Source organism: Heloderma suspectum, chromosome 2 (genome assembly GCF_057233095.1).
Source record: "Heloderma suspectum isolate Gila_16-S chromosome 2, 16-S_ref, whole genome shotgun sequence".
Lineage (NCBI taxonomy): Eukaryota > Metazoa > Chordata > Lepidosauria > Squamata > Helodermatidae > Heloderma > Heloderma suspectum.
Genome location: NC_139459.1, coordinates 373,783,345 through 373,796,528, shown reverse-complemented (window position 1 = coordinate 373,796,528; position 13,184 = coordinate 373,783,345). Strand labels below are relative to the sequence as shown.

General features: G+C 46.4%; 1 protein-coding gene across 1 annotated transcript; it reads left to right on the top strand.

Annotated features, from left to right (window-relative positions):
* The first annotated feature begins 1,567 nt into the window (after positions 1-1,567).
* LOC146356158 (uncharacterized) lies at positions 1,568-11,241 on the top strand. The gene is made up of 6 exons (XM_084831596.1): positions 1,568-1,934; positions 2,295-2,808; positions 4,439-4,559; positions 5,253-5,338; positions 5,589-5,709; positions 8,293-11,241. The coding sequence occupies exons 2-6, from the start codon at positions 2,395-2,397 to the stop codon at positions 9,441-9,443; spliced, it is 1,893 nt and encodes a 630-aa protein (XP_084687722.1). The 5' UTR covers positions 1,568-1,934; positions 2,295-2,394; the 3' UTR covers positions 9,444-11,241.
* Positions 11,242-13,184: the final 1,943 nt, after the last annotated feature.

Below are 13,184 nucleotides of genomic sequence, written 5' to 3'. Positions count from 1 at the left end.
CGTCCTCCATGATTTCTCAAAGAGAACAGACAGCGGTTCTGAGAGTTCTTCTGCCAGTTCCTTTATTACTCGAGGATGCAGTTCATCTGGCCCTGGAGATTTGAACTCATTCAAAGTAATTAGGTGTTCCTTGACCATATGCCTATCGATCTCAAGCTGCAATCCTGCCCCTTCAGCCTGCACTTCGCCTTTGCCAGGGGGGTCATAGACCCTCTTTTGGGAGAAGACTGAGCCAAAGTAGGAATTGAGCACCTCTGCCTTTTCTTTGTCATCTGTTATCGTTTTGCCATCCTTATTTAATAGCTGAACCACCCTTTCTTTCCTCTGCCTTTTACTATGCACGTAGCTGAAGAAAGCCTTTTTGTTGTTTTTAGCCTCCCTCGCTAATCTCAGCTCGTTCTCAGCTTTAGCCTTCCTGACACCATCCCTGCAATTCTGTGCTACCTGCCTGTACTCTTCCTTTGTTGCTTGGCCTTCTTTCCACTTCCTGTATGTGTCCTTTTTTGTTTTCAGGTCATCCTTAAGCTTTTTGTGAGGCCACATTGGCTTCTCCTGTTGTCTTCCACCTTTTCTTCTTGTTGGAATTGTTTGTGATTGTGCCTTGAGAATTTCCTTTTTTAAAAGCTCCCACCCATCTTGGACTCCTTTTCTCGCTAGCATCGCTTGCCATGGGACCTTACTGATCATTGTTCTGAGTTTATGAAAATCAGCTTTCCTAAAATCCAGGTACGCGTTTGACTACACTCAGCTTTTGCTTCCCTTAGAACCAAGAACTCAAGTACAACATGGTCGCTTTCCCCCAGAGTTCCTGTGACTGCTGCTTTATCCACTAAGTCATCTCTGTTGGTTAGGGTCAAGTCAAGGATAGCCGATCCTCTAGTTCCTTCCTCTACTTTCTGTAGGAGGAAGTTATCCGCCACACAAGTCAGGAGTTTCCAGGAGGGGCCATGTTTTGCAGAATGTGTCTCCCAACAAGTATCGGGGAAGCTGAAGTCTGGAGGTGACGGGCTCGACCTGGGGGGAGCTGGGGGTGGCGACGGCCGACAGGAAGCTCCGGCGTGGGCTGGTCCGTGAAGTCACGAAGAGTCGGAAGCGACTGACCGAATAAACAACAACATTACTACTACATCACGCGATGCAGCACGATGCAGCAGCCTTGCCCAAGCTACTGCCGTTAGACATGTTGGAGTATCACTCCCATCACTCCCAGCCAGCATGACCAATGGCTGTGCTGGCTGGGAATCCTGGGAGTTGTAGTCCAACAACCTGGAGGCAGCCGCTTGGGGAAGGCTGCTCTGGACTTTATACCTCTATAGCTTTCTTTCTCCCAATCTCTATCCGCAGGGCACTTGCTATTGCAAGTCCGTGGCTCCACCATAGAGTCCGTCATCTCTATGGTCCGTAGGGTCCGCTGGCCTCCAGCTACCATCTTGAAGCAGGGCGGAAGCGGCGTGCCTGGGCGACGTCGACGGCGCGTTCCCTTCCGCGTCTTTCGCCCGCCCTGCAACGAGGCCGCGGGTTGCTAGGTTTCCTAGGTGACGGCTCCGACGGCGGAAGTGGCGCCTCACTTCCGGGGTGAGAGGGCGGCGGTGCGAGGGGGGAGCGGGCCGCGGTGTTCCCCCAGCCGCTGGGTCTGCACTGGGCTAAAGGGACACCGGTTCCCAAGGCGCTGCAGTGGGGAAGCGTGAAAGCCCTTATCCCAGCCAGCCAGCTTAGGGAGGCAGGTGCAGAGTGCGATGTGAGGGGATTGAGGAGATGACCCCCACTTCCTCCCCCAAGTTTGGTGGCCTGTGCAGGTGAGCCATTCAGGTAGCCTCTCTCCTGCTCCATGATAAGCCAGGTCTGTATAGCACAGCCCTTCACACACGGCCCTTGGGCTTTGGATGGATTGAAACCGGTTTCATGCTGGTTTACATTTGCATAACGTGCTGAAGGTAAGTGTGTGCGTGGGGGGGGGGGGAGGTGAAGCAGCTATTGTGGGAGCAGGGGATGAAGGGGTGGCAGGAAAAGAGTGTGGATGCAAAGGGGGGATGTTACGGAGAGACCGACGGCAGGGATGCTGTGCTTCTGTCGGAAACCAGGTGAAGCTTTGGACCGTGAACCTCGAGGGAAGGAACTCACCCCACTGCCCCGGTCTTTATTTTCTGCTTGAGTCGTAGCATTCACCTTACTTTCCTGCTGGGAGACAACCTGGTGGCTATCAGAAACCCATCTGCTTTTTTTTTGTCAAATATATTCCTTCCTGCTTTAAGGTTGTAATAGTTCACTCGCAGAATGATATGTTTCCGTTGCAGGAGTCAGCAGCACAGCTGATTCAGGCAGGCTTAAGAAAGAACTTAGTTGAAGGACCAAGAGATCATCATTGCGTTGGTTGTCCTGGATCCCAAATCAAAGATGGGAGAGCAAGACTCACCTGGCCCTGAAGCTGGAAAATGCTCTGATACCATCAAGGTTGGAAGCAGTGGGGAATTCGGGGGAAAAACCATGCAGAAGGTCCAGGGTGAGGATACACTCAATCCAGATGTACAGCGCAAGCACTTCAGGCAGTTCCATCATGAGGAGGCTGAGGGACCCCGAGCAATTTGCAGCCGGCTCCATGATCTCTGCTGTCAGTGGCTGAAGCCAGAAAGACACACAAAGGCTCAGATCCTGGACCTGGTGGTCCTGGAGAAATTCCTGGCTGTCCTTCCACTGGAGATACAGAACTGGGTGAGGGAATGTGGAGCAGAAACCAGTTCCCAGGCGGTGGCCCTGGCAGAAGGTTTCCTCCTGAGTGAAGCAGAGCACAAGAAGCAGAAAGAGCAGCAGGTGAGGGTGTTTCATCTTGGTAGATCCAAGGGGCTGAGAATATTTCCAAGATGAATGTAACAATCCACATTGCTTGCTTAGGAAAGCCGGGTGTGGGGTAGGTGAGAGGCAGTGGAAGCAAGCTGGGGAGCAGCCTTGAGTAGGAGGTGTGTATGAGAGTATGTGATGGGTGCATGGTTGTGTGTCTATGAATGGATGTGTGTGCATGTGTTTTGGGATAGGTGATCCTAAGACAGCATGTGTGTTTTTGTCTGTGCGTGTAGGCAGTGTGGGGTGTGTGACTTTGTGTGTGTGAGTTGAGGGGGGCGGGGAATAATTTGGAGCGGTATTCCAATTTGGGAGAATAAATTTGAGTGAATTAATTTTCTAAGAATTTATTTCTGGCTGATTTGAGGAAATTGGCTTAGCCTTCTGGAAAATAGGTGTTTTGCTGGAACAGAAAACTGGCTTCAAAGCAGCACCTTTGTCTTGCTTTTTGGGGGGGTGTTTTGTTGCCAGTGTATATTATGTAATGTATTTATTATGCATTCATTTATTAGCAATATTTATTTGCTCCTTCTCATTTGAATAAATCCTGAAGTGGTTTAGAAAAAGAATACAAAAAATACAGTGGTATCATATTAGAGGTTGGTTTGAAGATGGCTCACGGCTGTGCGAAAAGCAAAGTAAATGGATACAGTTTCAATAGATGCCTAAACATGTTGAGGCCTGATGTACTTCAGAGGGGAGATCACTCCACAGGATGGGTGCCAGCACAGAGAAGGCCCATCTCCATGTTGCTACCAAGTGGAAATCTATAGGCTGCAGCAGGGGCAACAGGGCTTCCCCTGAAGATTGTCATGGCCTGGAAGGTTGGTATAGGCAGCGGTGGGCAATTTGTGGCCCTCCAGATGTTTTGGCCTACAACTTCCATGATCCCTCATTATTGGCTAGGCTGCCTAGAGCTGCTGGGAACTGTAGATCAAAACCTCTGGAGGGCCACTAGTTGGTATAGGAGGAGGCGTTCCTGGAGGTAACCTGGTTGTATAGGGCTTTGTACTCTACTACCGACACCTACAGTCTGCCTCAGAAGCAGACTGGCAGCCAGTGCAGATCCTTCAGCACAGGCGTAATATGTGTGTGAGAAGGTACCCTGGTCGGTAACTGAGCCCCTGTGTTCTTGCTGCGGCTTCCAAACCAGCCCTAAGGGCAGCCTCATGGAGAGCTCATTACAGTAATCCAGTCTCGAGGTTACCGGTGAGTGGATCACAGTGGCCAGGCTATCCCTGTCCAGGAATGGTGTACCAGCCTTGTTGAATGTGCTCCTAGCTGTGCAGGTAACTGGTGCCTCCAGTGAGAGCCTTGGATCCAGGGGCACCCCCAAACTGTGCATTATAATTCCTCTAACTCCCAGACCTGGGATACACTCACCCACGGTGCCTCCATCTTGTCTATAATTTCCAGACCCCCTGGCAACCCTGTTGTGACTCCCCCTCCCCACCCCCACGGTAGCCATTCCTTGATGGTGCCCAAAATCCAAATGTGCGCACAGGCCCCAGAGGCTTGGAAACTCTGACCTAGACCTTGTCCTTAACTGTTCCTTTCTGTTCCTTCCCTCTCTTTGTGATCATCTCTGCTATTTCTGGGGCAGGACTTGCTTGTGGAAGAGGCCACTGATATATCCAAGGTAGAGCCGGCTCTATTGGAAGCCAGGCAGAGGCCGCTGTTCAGGTGGATCGTGCAGGAGGGCAACGGAGGGGCCGCCTCACTGGGTAAGGGCTAATGGGGCTATTGTTTCTGTCCGTGAGGACATCTATGAACAGTTTCTCAGTAGGAACAGGAAATGAGCTACCCAAACAGGAAAATGGTTGGTTTCCTCCTCTCAAGTTAGCCTAAAATATGTGTGCTGCTTTTTATGGTTCCCTAAGCTCATTTGTCTCCAGAAATTGTTTTATTTCTACAGTTTAAGAATGTATCAAAATTTCTAGGACATGTACTGAAATATTTGGATTTCATCACTGGTTTATATAGGTAGGCCTTGCATCTGTCCCTGGGGTCATTTAAAATACCTTCTCAATGTGAACCAGGAAATGACCTATGCAGACAGTGAGGTGGTTGTCTCTGCCCTCTTTTTATATCTATGTCTCCTCCTCCTCCTCCTCCTCCTCCTGAAGCTCAATTTCATTCTCCCTCCCACCTGGTTCTCATTTTTCCGCCTCTCAGTCAGATAACATTCCAAGGCCATTGAGTCCTTGCTGGGCTATTTTGATAGGTTTGGGCTGCTTATGTTTTTCCCCCTTTTTTGTACACCTGCAAATCTCGGAGTTCCCTCTAGTCTGATGACTCTCCTTGTTGTGCGTGGCTGGCGCAGTTTATGTTACATATGCACAAGTATGGCCAGACCTAAATGGGGAACAGATGGAACAGTGAATAAATCTCCTCTTCCCTTTTTGCGTCGCTCACAGGAGATGGACCGAGGATGAGGGCAGAAGGTACGAGCTCATCTCCTCGTCGTGGTGGGCTGGGAGCAGCTTCTGTGCGACTGGATCAGGTATGGGGGGTGATCACTGGGGAGCTGGGAAGGGGGCAGCCTGGGTGTCTCTTTCCTCTTCACGTCTCTGTTGGCCTGAAATAATCTCTCTCTTTCCCTTTCTTCTGCCAAAGCCATCCATTCAGGAGGCTGCAGATGCCACGCCTGAAGGTTTATCATCTGGGACAATCCTGTACATAATTTTCTTTTCTGATTGTCCTTAGGAGAAGCATTAACATTTTTTGCTCACAGATGATGTTTCTTCTTTCAGGTGACCTTCAAGGAGGTGGCTGTGTATTTCACCGAGGCGGAGTGGGCCCTGCTGGGTCCAGAACAAAGAGCCCTGCACAGGGAGGTCATGGAGGAGAATGTTGGGATGGTGGCCTCTCTGGGTAAGGCTCCCCATTTCTCATGATGGATGAAATCAATTTATGAGGGATAAAGAGATCCCTGTAACCTCTTTCTGCACTCTCACTCCATTGTGGCAGCCAGCGTCCTGCTCTTCCTGCCTGGGCAGCTTCTGGGATCTCTTTTGAGGCAGGCCATTGTCAAAGCCACAGTAGATGATGCCAGGCTTGGATGTCAGCAGCTACCTCTGTAGGAAGTGGGATGCCCCAAAGGTCCAATCCCTTATGCAGACTCAAGAACCGAAGAAGCGTCCTGCTGAGTCGGCATCCTGCTTCCTACAGTGGCCCCCTGAATGCACCGAGGAATCTCAGAAATGAGCTGTGAAGGTGTTGCCATCTGATGCGGCTTCAGAGCAGCTGGCATTCACAGACTTATGGCCTCGGAATGCGGGGGGTTGTGACTGAAGAGGACGCCCTGTTTAATTCAGTGCGACGTTATTTTGAGTAAACATGCATACGATGGTGCTGTAAGGGAGTAGAAGGCAGAGGCCCGATGCTGAATCATATATTTGCCCCCACAAAGCACAAGGAAAGACCCATTTCACAGAAGGCAAACTGGTGACACACAGAGACATACAGCATGCCTGGCAGGTGCAAAGGGATATGTCCATGGGCACCGTATCAAGGACTCCAGGATTACAATAAGGTTTTCAGGAGAAGAGGATGCAGTAGGTTTCGGTATCCCTGGAGCGGGGAGGGATAAATTAAGATTGTATTGTAAATGTTTTTGTAAGCTGAGCTGGGCCTTGGTGATAAAAATGTGGGCTATCTCAATTTAATGAATTATGGAAGAGGATCTTATTCAGTTCCCCCATTATAATTTCTTGTGGGGGGCGTCTGCCCTGTGCTAGAGCCGATTTACAAAAAAGACCGTTGGTCCATCTAATGCCAGTAACATCTCTGATTGGCAGCACCTCTCCAGCGTCTCAACCCAAAGACTTCAGGCCCTCCCACCAAAATCTAATTGGAAATTCTATGATCAGACCTGAGCCCCTTAGGCGTCCAAAGCACCGCGTTACGGGACTGTTAATTCCTTGTTTGTCCCCCCTGCCCGCCCTTGGAGTGGTATCCTGCCCCACATCAGAGCAGCATGCATGGGGTTGTTCCGTTCAGATCATGGATGCTGCACCTCTTGCCGCCTGAGGCCCAAATTCATCTTTAGAGAATCTCTCTGGGGCTGTTTTCCAGTGGTGGGCGGGACTGAAGGCAAAAGGGGTGGGGCCAAAGACAAGGGGGTGGGGCCAAAACACAAAACATACTCGCATATTTTAGCTTAAAGTGTTAACTGCCATTAATTGAGCCTTAGGAGACGCATTTCAACCTTCTAATTTGGTGTTTTCTTAGTTATTGCACATTTTTTCTCTCAGGGTGCAATAAGCAAGCAACCACGAAGCTGTTGGCGGTTGTGGCAAAGGGGGTGTGGCCAGGGGAAGGGCCATGGCCCTCTGGGAACCTCAGCAGGCCAGATTGGGATTTGGCCTGAGGTTCCACAACCCTGGTTTAGACGCACAACCCTGGTTTAGACGCACAACCCTGGTTTAGACGCACAACCCTGGTTTAGACGCACAACCCTGGTTTAGACACGCAGCAAGCCACGCTGGGCATTTTACACGGAAAAGCAGAACAGATTTAAGAAATAAAACAAAATAAGCCCTGTGAGGCAGCAATATCTTAGAGAAACTGACTGGCCTAAGGCTCCCTGATAAGCTTTGGGGGTAGGAACTGAGCCTCAGTCTCTCTGGACCCAGTCCAGCGCTCTACACAATACTGATTCTCAACTACTGCCAACCCACTTCATCTCTTTGAAACATGGCAAGACCCTCTCCTCTCCTTCGTTTCCTTCCTCCCGTTCACAAATGCAGTTATTTTCTTTTATATATTAAGAATATTTATCCTGCTCTCCAGCACGACAGGCTTTCACGCTGGCTTTCATGAGATCAGTAAGGAACAAGGCAGTCCCTGCCCGCAGGCTTAAGATCTAAAGGGCACAACACAGAAGGGGATGTTGATAGAAGAGGGATGAGAGAAGCCAACTTAGAGAGCAATCCTATGGCACCTAGACATTGTCTGAGGGGGCTTAGGAGATTCTCCCCTCCAAGGTCAGACTCAGCGTTCCGGCCTTGAAGAAGGGAATCGGAGATCCAACCCCCCGTCCCCTCGCAGCTGTTGTGGAAACAACCATGCTGGCTAAGTTGGAAAAGCAACCTCAGAGAAGGGGATAAAGCGGCATTCCTCTGTTGTTCTTCCCGTCCTGCACTGGATTATCGGAACCCTGGAATTCAGGGGCTTCCAGTCATTGAGGGTACAATCGATAGCATTGTGTACTGAGTCCCCGATTCTTAAATTTCCAATTTTCTTACAATGACCAGCTTGAATAGAATCAAGAGGGGCCAGATAGACGTGGTCTCATTGGAGCAGACGGTGGTGCCCTGCAGTCCCATCTCTCCGTCTGCCGTAGCCTAACAGAATGGCTGCTTCTAGATTAAAATTAGCTCCCATTGTTAATTCTTTGATTTCATGTTCTTTTTCACCTGCACCGGTGTCAATTGTCTCTCTTCTTTCTGGTAGGTGACGGGCGGGAGAGTGAGAGTGAACTGCGCAAGTTATTGCTGGAAAGAGGCAGGTGTAAACCATGTAAATGGTTGGAGTGTGGAAAGAACTTCAGTCAGGAGATAAATCTCACTTTTCATCAGCAAACTCAGACAGTGGACGATCTGTTTGAATGCGCAGAGTGTGGAAAGAGCTTCAGTCAAAGCTCACATCTTTTGAAGCACAAAAGAATTCATACGGGGGAGAAACCATTTAAATGCTTGGATTGCGGAAAAAGTTTCACTCAGAGCTCAAACCTTAAGTCACACCAAAAAACCCACACAGGAGAGAAACCATTTAAATGTTTGGAGTGTGGAAAGAGCTTCAGTATGAAAAAAAGCCTTCTGGACCACCAAAGAATCCACACAGGGGAGAAACCATTTAAATGCCTGTTTTGTGGAAAGAACTTCAGTCGAAACACAAACCTCAGGTACCATCAGAGAATTCACACAGGGGAGAAGCCATTTAAATGCCTTGAATGTGGAAAATGCTTTAGTATAAATACAAGCCTCATGTACCATCAAAGAATCCATACAGGGGTAAAGCCATTTAAATGCTTTGAGTGTGGAAAGAGCTTCTATCGAAGCTCCTATCTTATGAAACACAAAAGAATTCATATAGACGAGAAACCATTTAAATGCTTAGAGTGTGGAAAGAGCTTTGGTGGAAACACAAGCTTTCAGAACCATCAAAGAATCCACACAGAGGAGAAACCATTTAAATGCTTTCATTGTGGAAAGAGCTTCAATCGGAGATCATACCTAATCTCACACGAAAAAGTCCACTCAGGGCAGAAACCATTTGAATGCTTAGAGTGTGGAAAGAGCTTTGGTAGAAATGCAAATCTTGTGAACCATCAAAAACTTCACACAGGGGAGAAACTATTTAAATGTCTGGAGTGTGGAAAGAGCTGCTCTAGAAAAGCAAGCCTCGTGAATCATCAGAGAATCCATTCAGGGCAGAAACCATTTAAATGCTTAGAGTGTGGAATGAGTTTTAGTTGGAATTCACAGCTCATGTCACACCAAAGAATCCACACAGGGGAGAAACCATTTAAATGCCTTGAATGCGGAATGAGCTTTAGCTGGAACTCACAGCTTATGTCACACCAAATAATTCACACGGGGTAGAACCCATTCAAATGCTTGCATTGTGGAAAGTGCTTCCATCAGAGTTCAAGCCTGATGTCAGACTAAAGAAATGACACAGGAGAGAAACCATTTAAATGTGTGATTGTAGAAAGATCACTAGTTGGAGGTGCTCCCTTAGTTCACGCTGAAAAATTCACACAAGAGAACAATGGTTTGAAGTTTGTAAACAGCTTCCATTTAGTTTACTCCTTTAGATCAAAGAATTTGCACAGAGGAGAAACCATGTACATATTTGGAGTGTAGGAAGAGCTTGAGGATGGTTATCGTAGCAGATAGAGAATTCACTTGAGGGATAAATCATGTAAAAGCCCAATGGTAGCATGAGTTTTCCTCGCAGAGAAAACCTTAAAATCTCGAGATAGTGGGGGGGCTGGATTCCAGGATTATCTCCCCAGAGCTTTACCAACACAAAAAGCTGTTCTAAGACTCCTGTTTCACAGGAGAAAACAGGGCTGACGTGTTCCATAATAATATATGCTTTAAGAAATATCAACAGCTCCTGAGGTATGATTTAAGAAATATTAACAATATTTGAGAACATCTGAAGACCTGCAACATCTGTTTGAGAGAAACATGACTGCACCGAGGAGAAGAAAGGGGATGGCTTCACCGCCAACTCCCCCCGTACCTCCTGTGTCAGAAGTTTAAAAAATAGAAGATATCGGGGAATTATTTACTCTGATAAAGACTTTATCTTTGCAATTTACAGAGCAAGCCAAAAGGTGGATTTAATCCAAAATTCCATCACTGCCTTGCAAGGAGCTGTGGATTTAATTAATGCATCATGGCAAAAAATGGAGACGAAAATTAACAAGCTTGAAGACCGAGTGGCTGGGAATGAAACTATGACATAAATTTGTTTTAAAAATGCTTCTGACAGAATTTCTTAACTGGAGGCCTTCACGAGAAGATCCAATGTACATATTATTGGGATTAAAAATCTGTCTAATGATGTAAAATTGCCTATTTTTGTGGATAAACTTTTGCATGAGATACTCCCTATCCCTTCTGATTATTTACTTGATATCGAGCAGGCATTTCATGTGCTAAATGCTAAAGGGACTGACTATATGATCATTGTCCAATTTGCAAAAGTCTCCACAAAGAATTATATCCTGCGTTTGGCAAGAGAGGGTGGAAGCCTTTCCTGGAAACAAGATAAAGTTATGTTATTTCCAGATTACATTAAAGAGGTGGCGAATAAAAGAAGGCAATTTATCAAAGCAAAAAATATGGCAAAACAAATGAACTTACAATATTACTTAAAATATCCTCCTACACTTTGTATTGTGTCTGAAGGTCAGATGAAGAAGTTTCTAAATCATTAAATGGCGGAGGCATGGCTGAATGTAAAAACGCGTGAGAATTCTGTTACAACCCCATGAACTGGAATCTTTAAACAAGCTTTGTTACCTGTTTGTGTTTAGTCTTCATGATCCAGGCTAGGTCAGAAGATAAATGATTATACATATATTCATTTATTGTTTTTCATTTCTTGCTTTTCTTTACATTTTTATTTCAAAATAGATATGGTATGCTGTATTTAAATTAATTGTTTGAGGGCATATTGTGTACTTATATATCTAGTACAAAATATATTACTGACTGTTGAAAGTTTATTTAAGTTTTAGTATTATATAACACTATATATTTATTATTATTATTATTATTATTAATATAGGCTACTGAGAATGAATTGTAGAGCTGTTTCTTTGATATAAGATTGGTGATATGATATTGAAGTGTAAAGTTGTTTATTAAACTATGAGATTGTTAAGGTTATAGATACAGTTTTTAAAATAGAATGGCAGCGGAGGCTGGGGGGTATTGGAGTTTAAACTTAATTCTTTAAAGGGGAGGGAGAAGGGGAAGGGGAAGGAATCTTTTTTTTTTTCACTTCCTTTCCTCCTCCCTTTTCCTTTTTTCCCCCTCCTTTTCCTTCTCTTTTTGTTATTGTGGTGTCCTCATCAGAATATTGTATTGTTGGGAAATTGTAGTATTTTTCCCCCAATATATTTTTATTTATTTTATCTTTATAAGTGAAATAAACAATACCAAAATTACCAACAACCTAATCAATACTTCAATAATATTGTATTGTTGGGAAATTATAGTATTGATCAGGTTGCTGGTATTTTTGGTCTCCACTATCACAGAGAGATGTGGGGCACTTCATTGTGGGATGAAGATGCTGGAGCAGAAGATTGATGATGATGAAGATAGAAGATGATGATAGATGGCAGAAGATAGAAGATGAGAGATGATATATGGAGAGAGGATAGAGTAGCAAACCCTCTGCCTTGAGGGCCTAAACTAGCCTGGGAAGCCTCCCAATAATCCAGACAACAAGGTCTTCCAGGAAGGATGGCCCCCTTCCACATGCCACATCCACTTGCCTTTGGTCATTCCCTTGATCGCGAGCAGGAGATTAAACATCAGGGGGGCTCCCAGCTGAGCTGTGCAGCCTTGAGGAGCATGCCTTGCGGCCACAGGGCCCAGTATTGTCTGCCCCACGTCCCATCCCGTCCCCCACTATCAGGGAAGCTGTGTGGTGGGTGAAGCCATTTCTGACCAAAGCAGCACCTGGATGAATGGCTCCTCCAGGTGTGGTCTTTGTCAGATCTTTGCCCACCCATCAGGGTAGAAAGCTGCCCAATACTGAGTCAGCCCCTTGGGCCATCTAGCCCAGTATTGTGGACACTGACTGGCAGCAATGGCTCTCCAGGATTTCAGACAGGCTTCTTTCCTAGCCCTATCTCGGATTGAACTTGGGACTTCCCGCATGCAAAGCAGGGGCTCTACATCAGGATGTACTGTGATTAAAACAAACACAGGAGATGGAGTTGAACCTCTTAATAAATTGCAGTGTAGCCATTTCATACTGCGGTCTGTCTTGGAAGCTCTTTCCCTCAAGAGTGGCAATCTTAAGGTCAGTCCTTCAGTTTTTGAATATATCTCGTAAGAGATTGATGTTCATTTATTCTTTTGTGTGGGGACTGGCCTGTTTGGCCTATATGGAATGCCGTAGGGCATTGCAGGCAAATGACGGCGCATATAAATGACATTGGAAGATGAGCAAGTGGATGAACCCCTGATGTTGTGGGTGACACTATTAAGTCACATAATGCTGTTGTCGGAGCTGGCATCTGGGTGTGCCACCAGGTCTAGTTCATGTGTCTGTGTCTCTGTTATGTGGTCTGTCATTACTGGTGATAGCTTGTTTTCACTTGACTTCAACTGCCAGTTGCCCTAGGACTGCAGAATGGAAAGGAAGGGATTTCTGGCCCCATCCATCAGCCAGAGAACCCCTGGCTACTGGGTTGTGCGTGTATGTACTTATGTATTGGGGGGGGGGGTTGTGGGGGGGGGAGTTGTATTATTTCCTGCTGCTTCTAAGCCACCTTGATAATTATTTCTTTAAAAGCCAGATTATAAATCTAATAAATCAATGAAAAGACATTAAGTGATTTCTCAAACCATCTTTATTTGTCCCATCCAGAGTTGTGGAGAGTTAAGAATTGCTCCTTATAATCCATCTCTCTGTAGCAGACTATGTACTTCCAAGGGATCTACATGGGAGCCGATTAATTTGCCGATTTGGTGGATTGCTTGTGTAAGCACTGACCCTCAGCAGCCTTGGGATTGACCAGCGTTGAACAAACCATGTACTCTCAGACAGAAATCCAGGCCACAAAAGGGATCAATCCAACTCATTTGTAT

What these genes read in the sequence shown, in the direction of transcription:
- LOC146356158 (XM_084831596.1), top strand. Translation starts at nt 2,395, where the DNA reads ATGGGAGAGCAAGACTCACCTGGCCCTGAAGCTGGAAAATGCTCTGAT. An exon ending in CTTCTGTGCGACTGGATCAG is followed by an intron (nt 5,339 to 5,588) that starts GTATGGGGGGTG and finishes TTCTTCTTTCAG; the next exon opens with GTGACCTTCAAGGAGGTGGC. An exon ending in TGGGATGGTGGCCTCTCTGG is followed by an intron (nt 5,710 to 8,292) that starts GTAAGGCTCCCC and finishes TCTTTCTGGTAG; the next exon opens with GTGACGGGCGGGAGAGTGAG.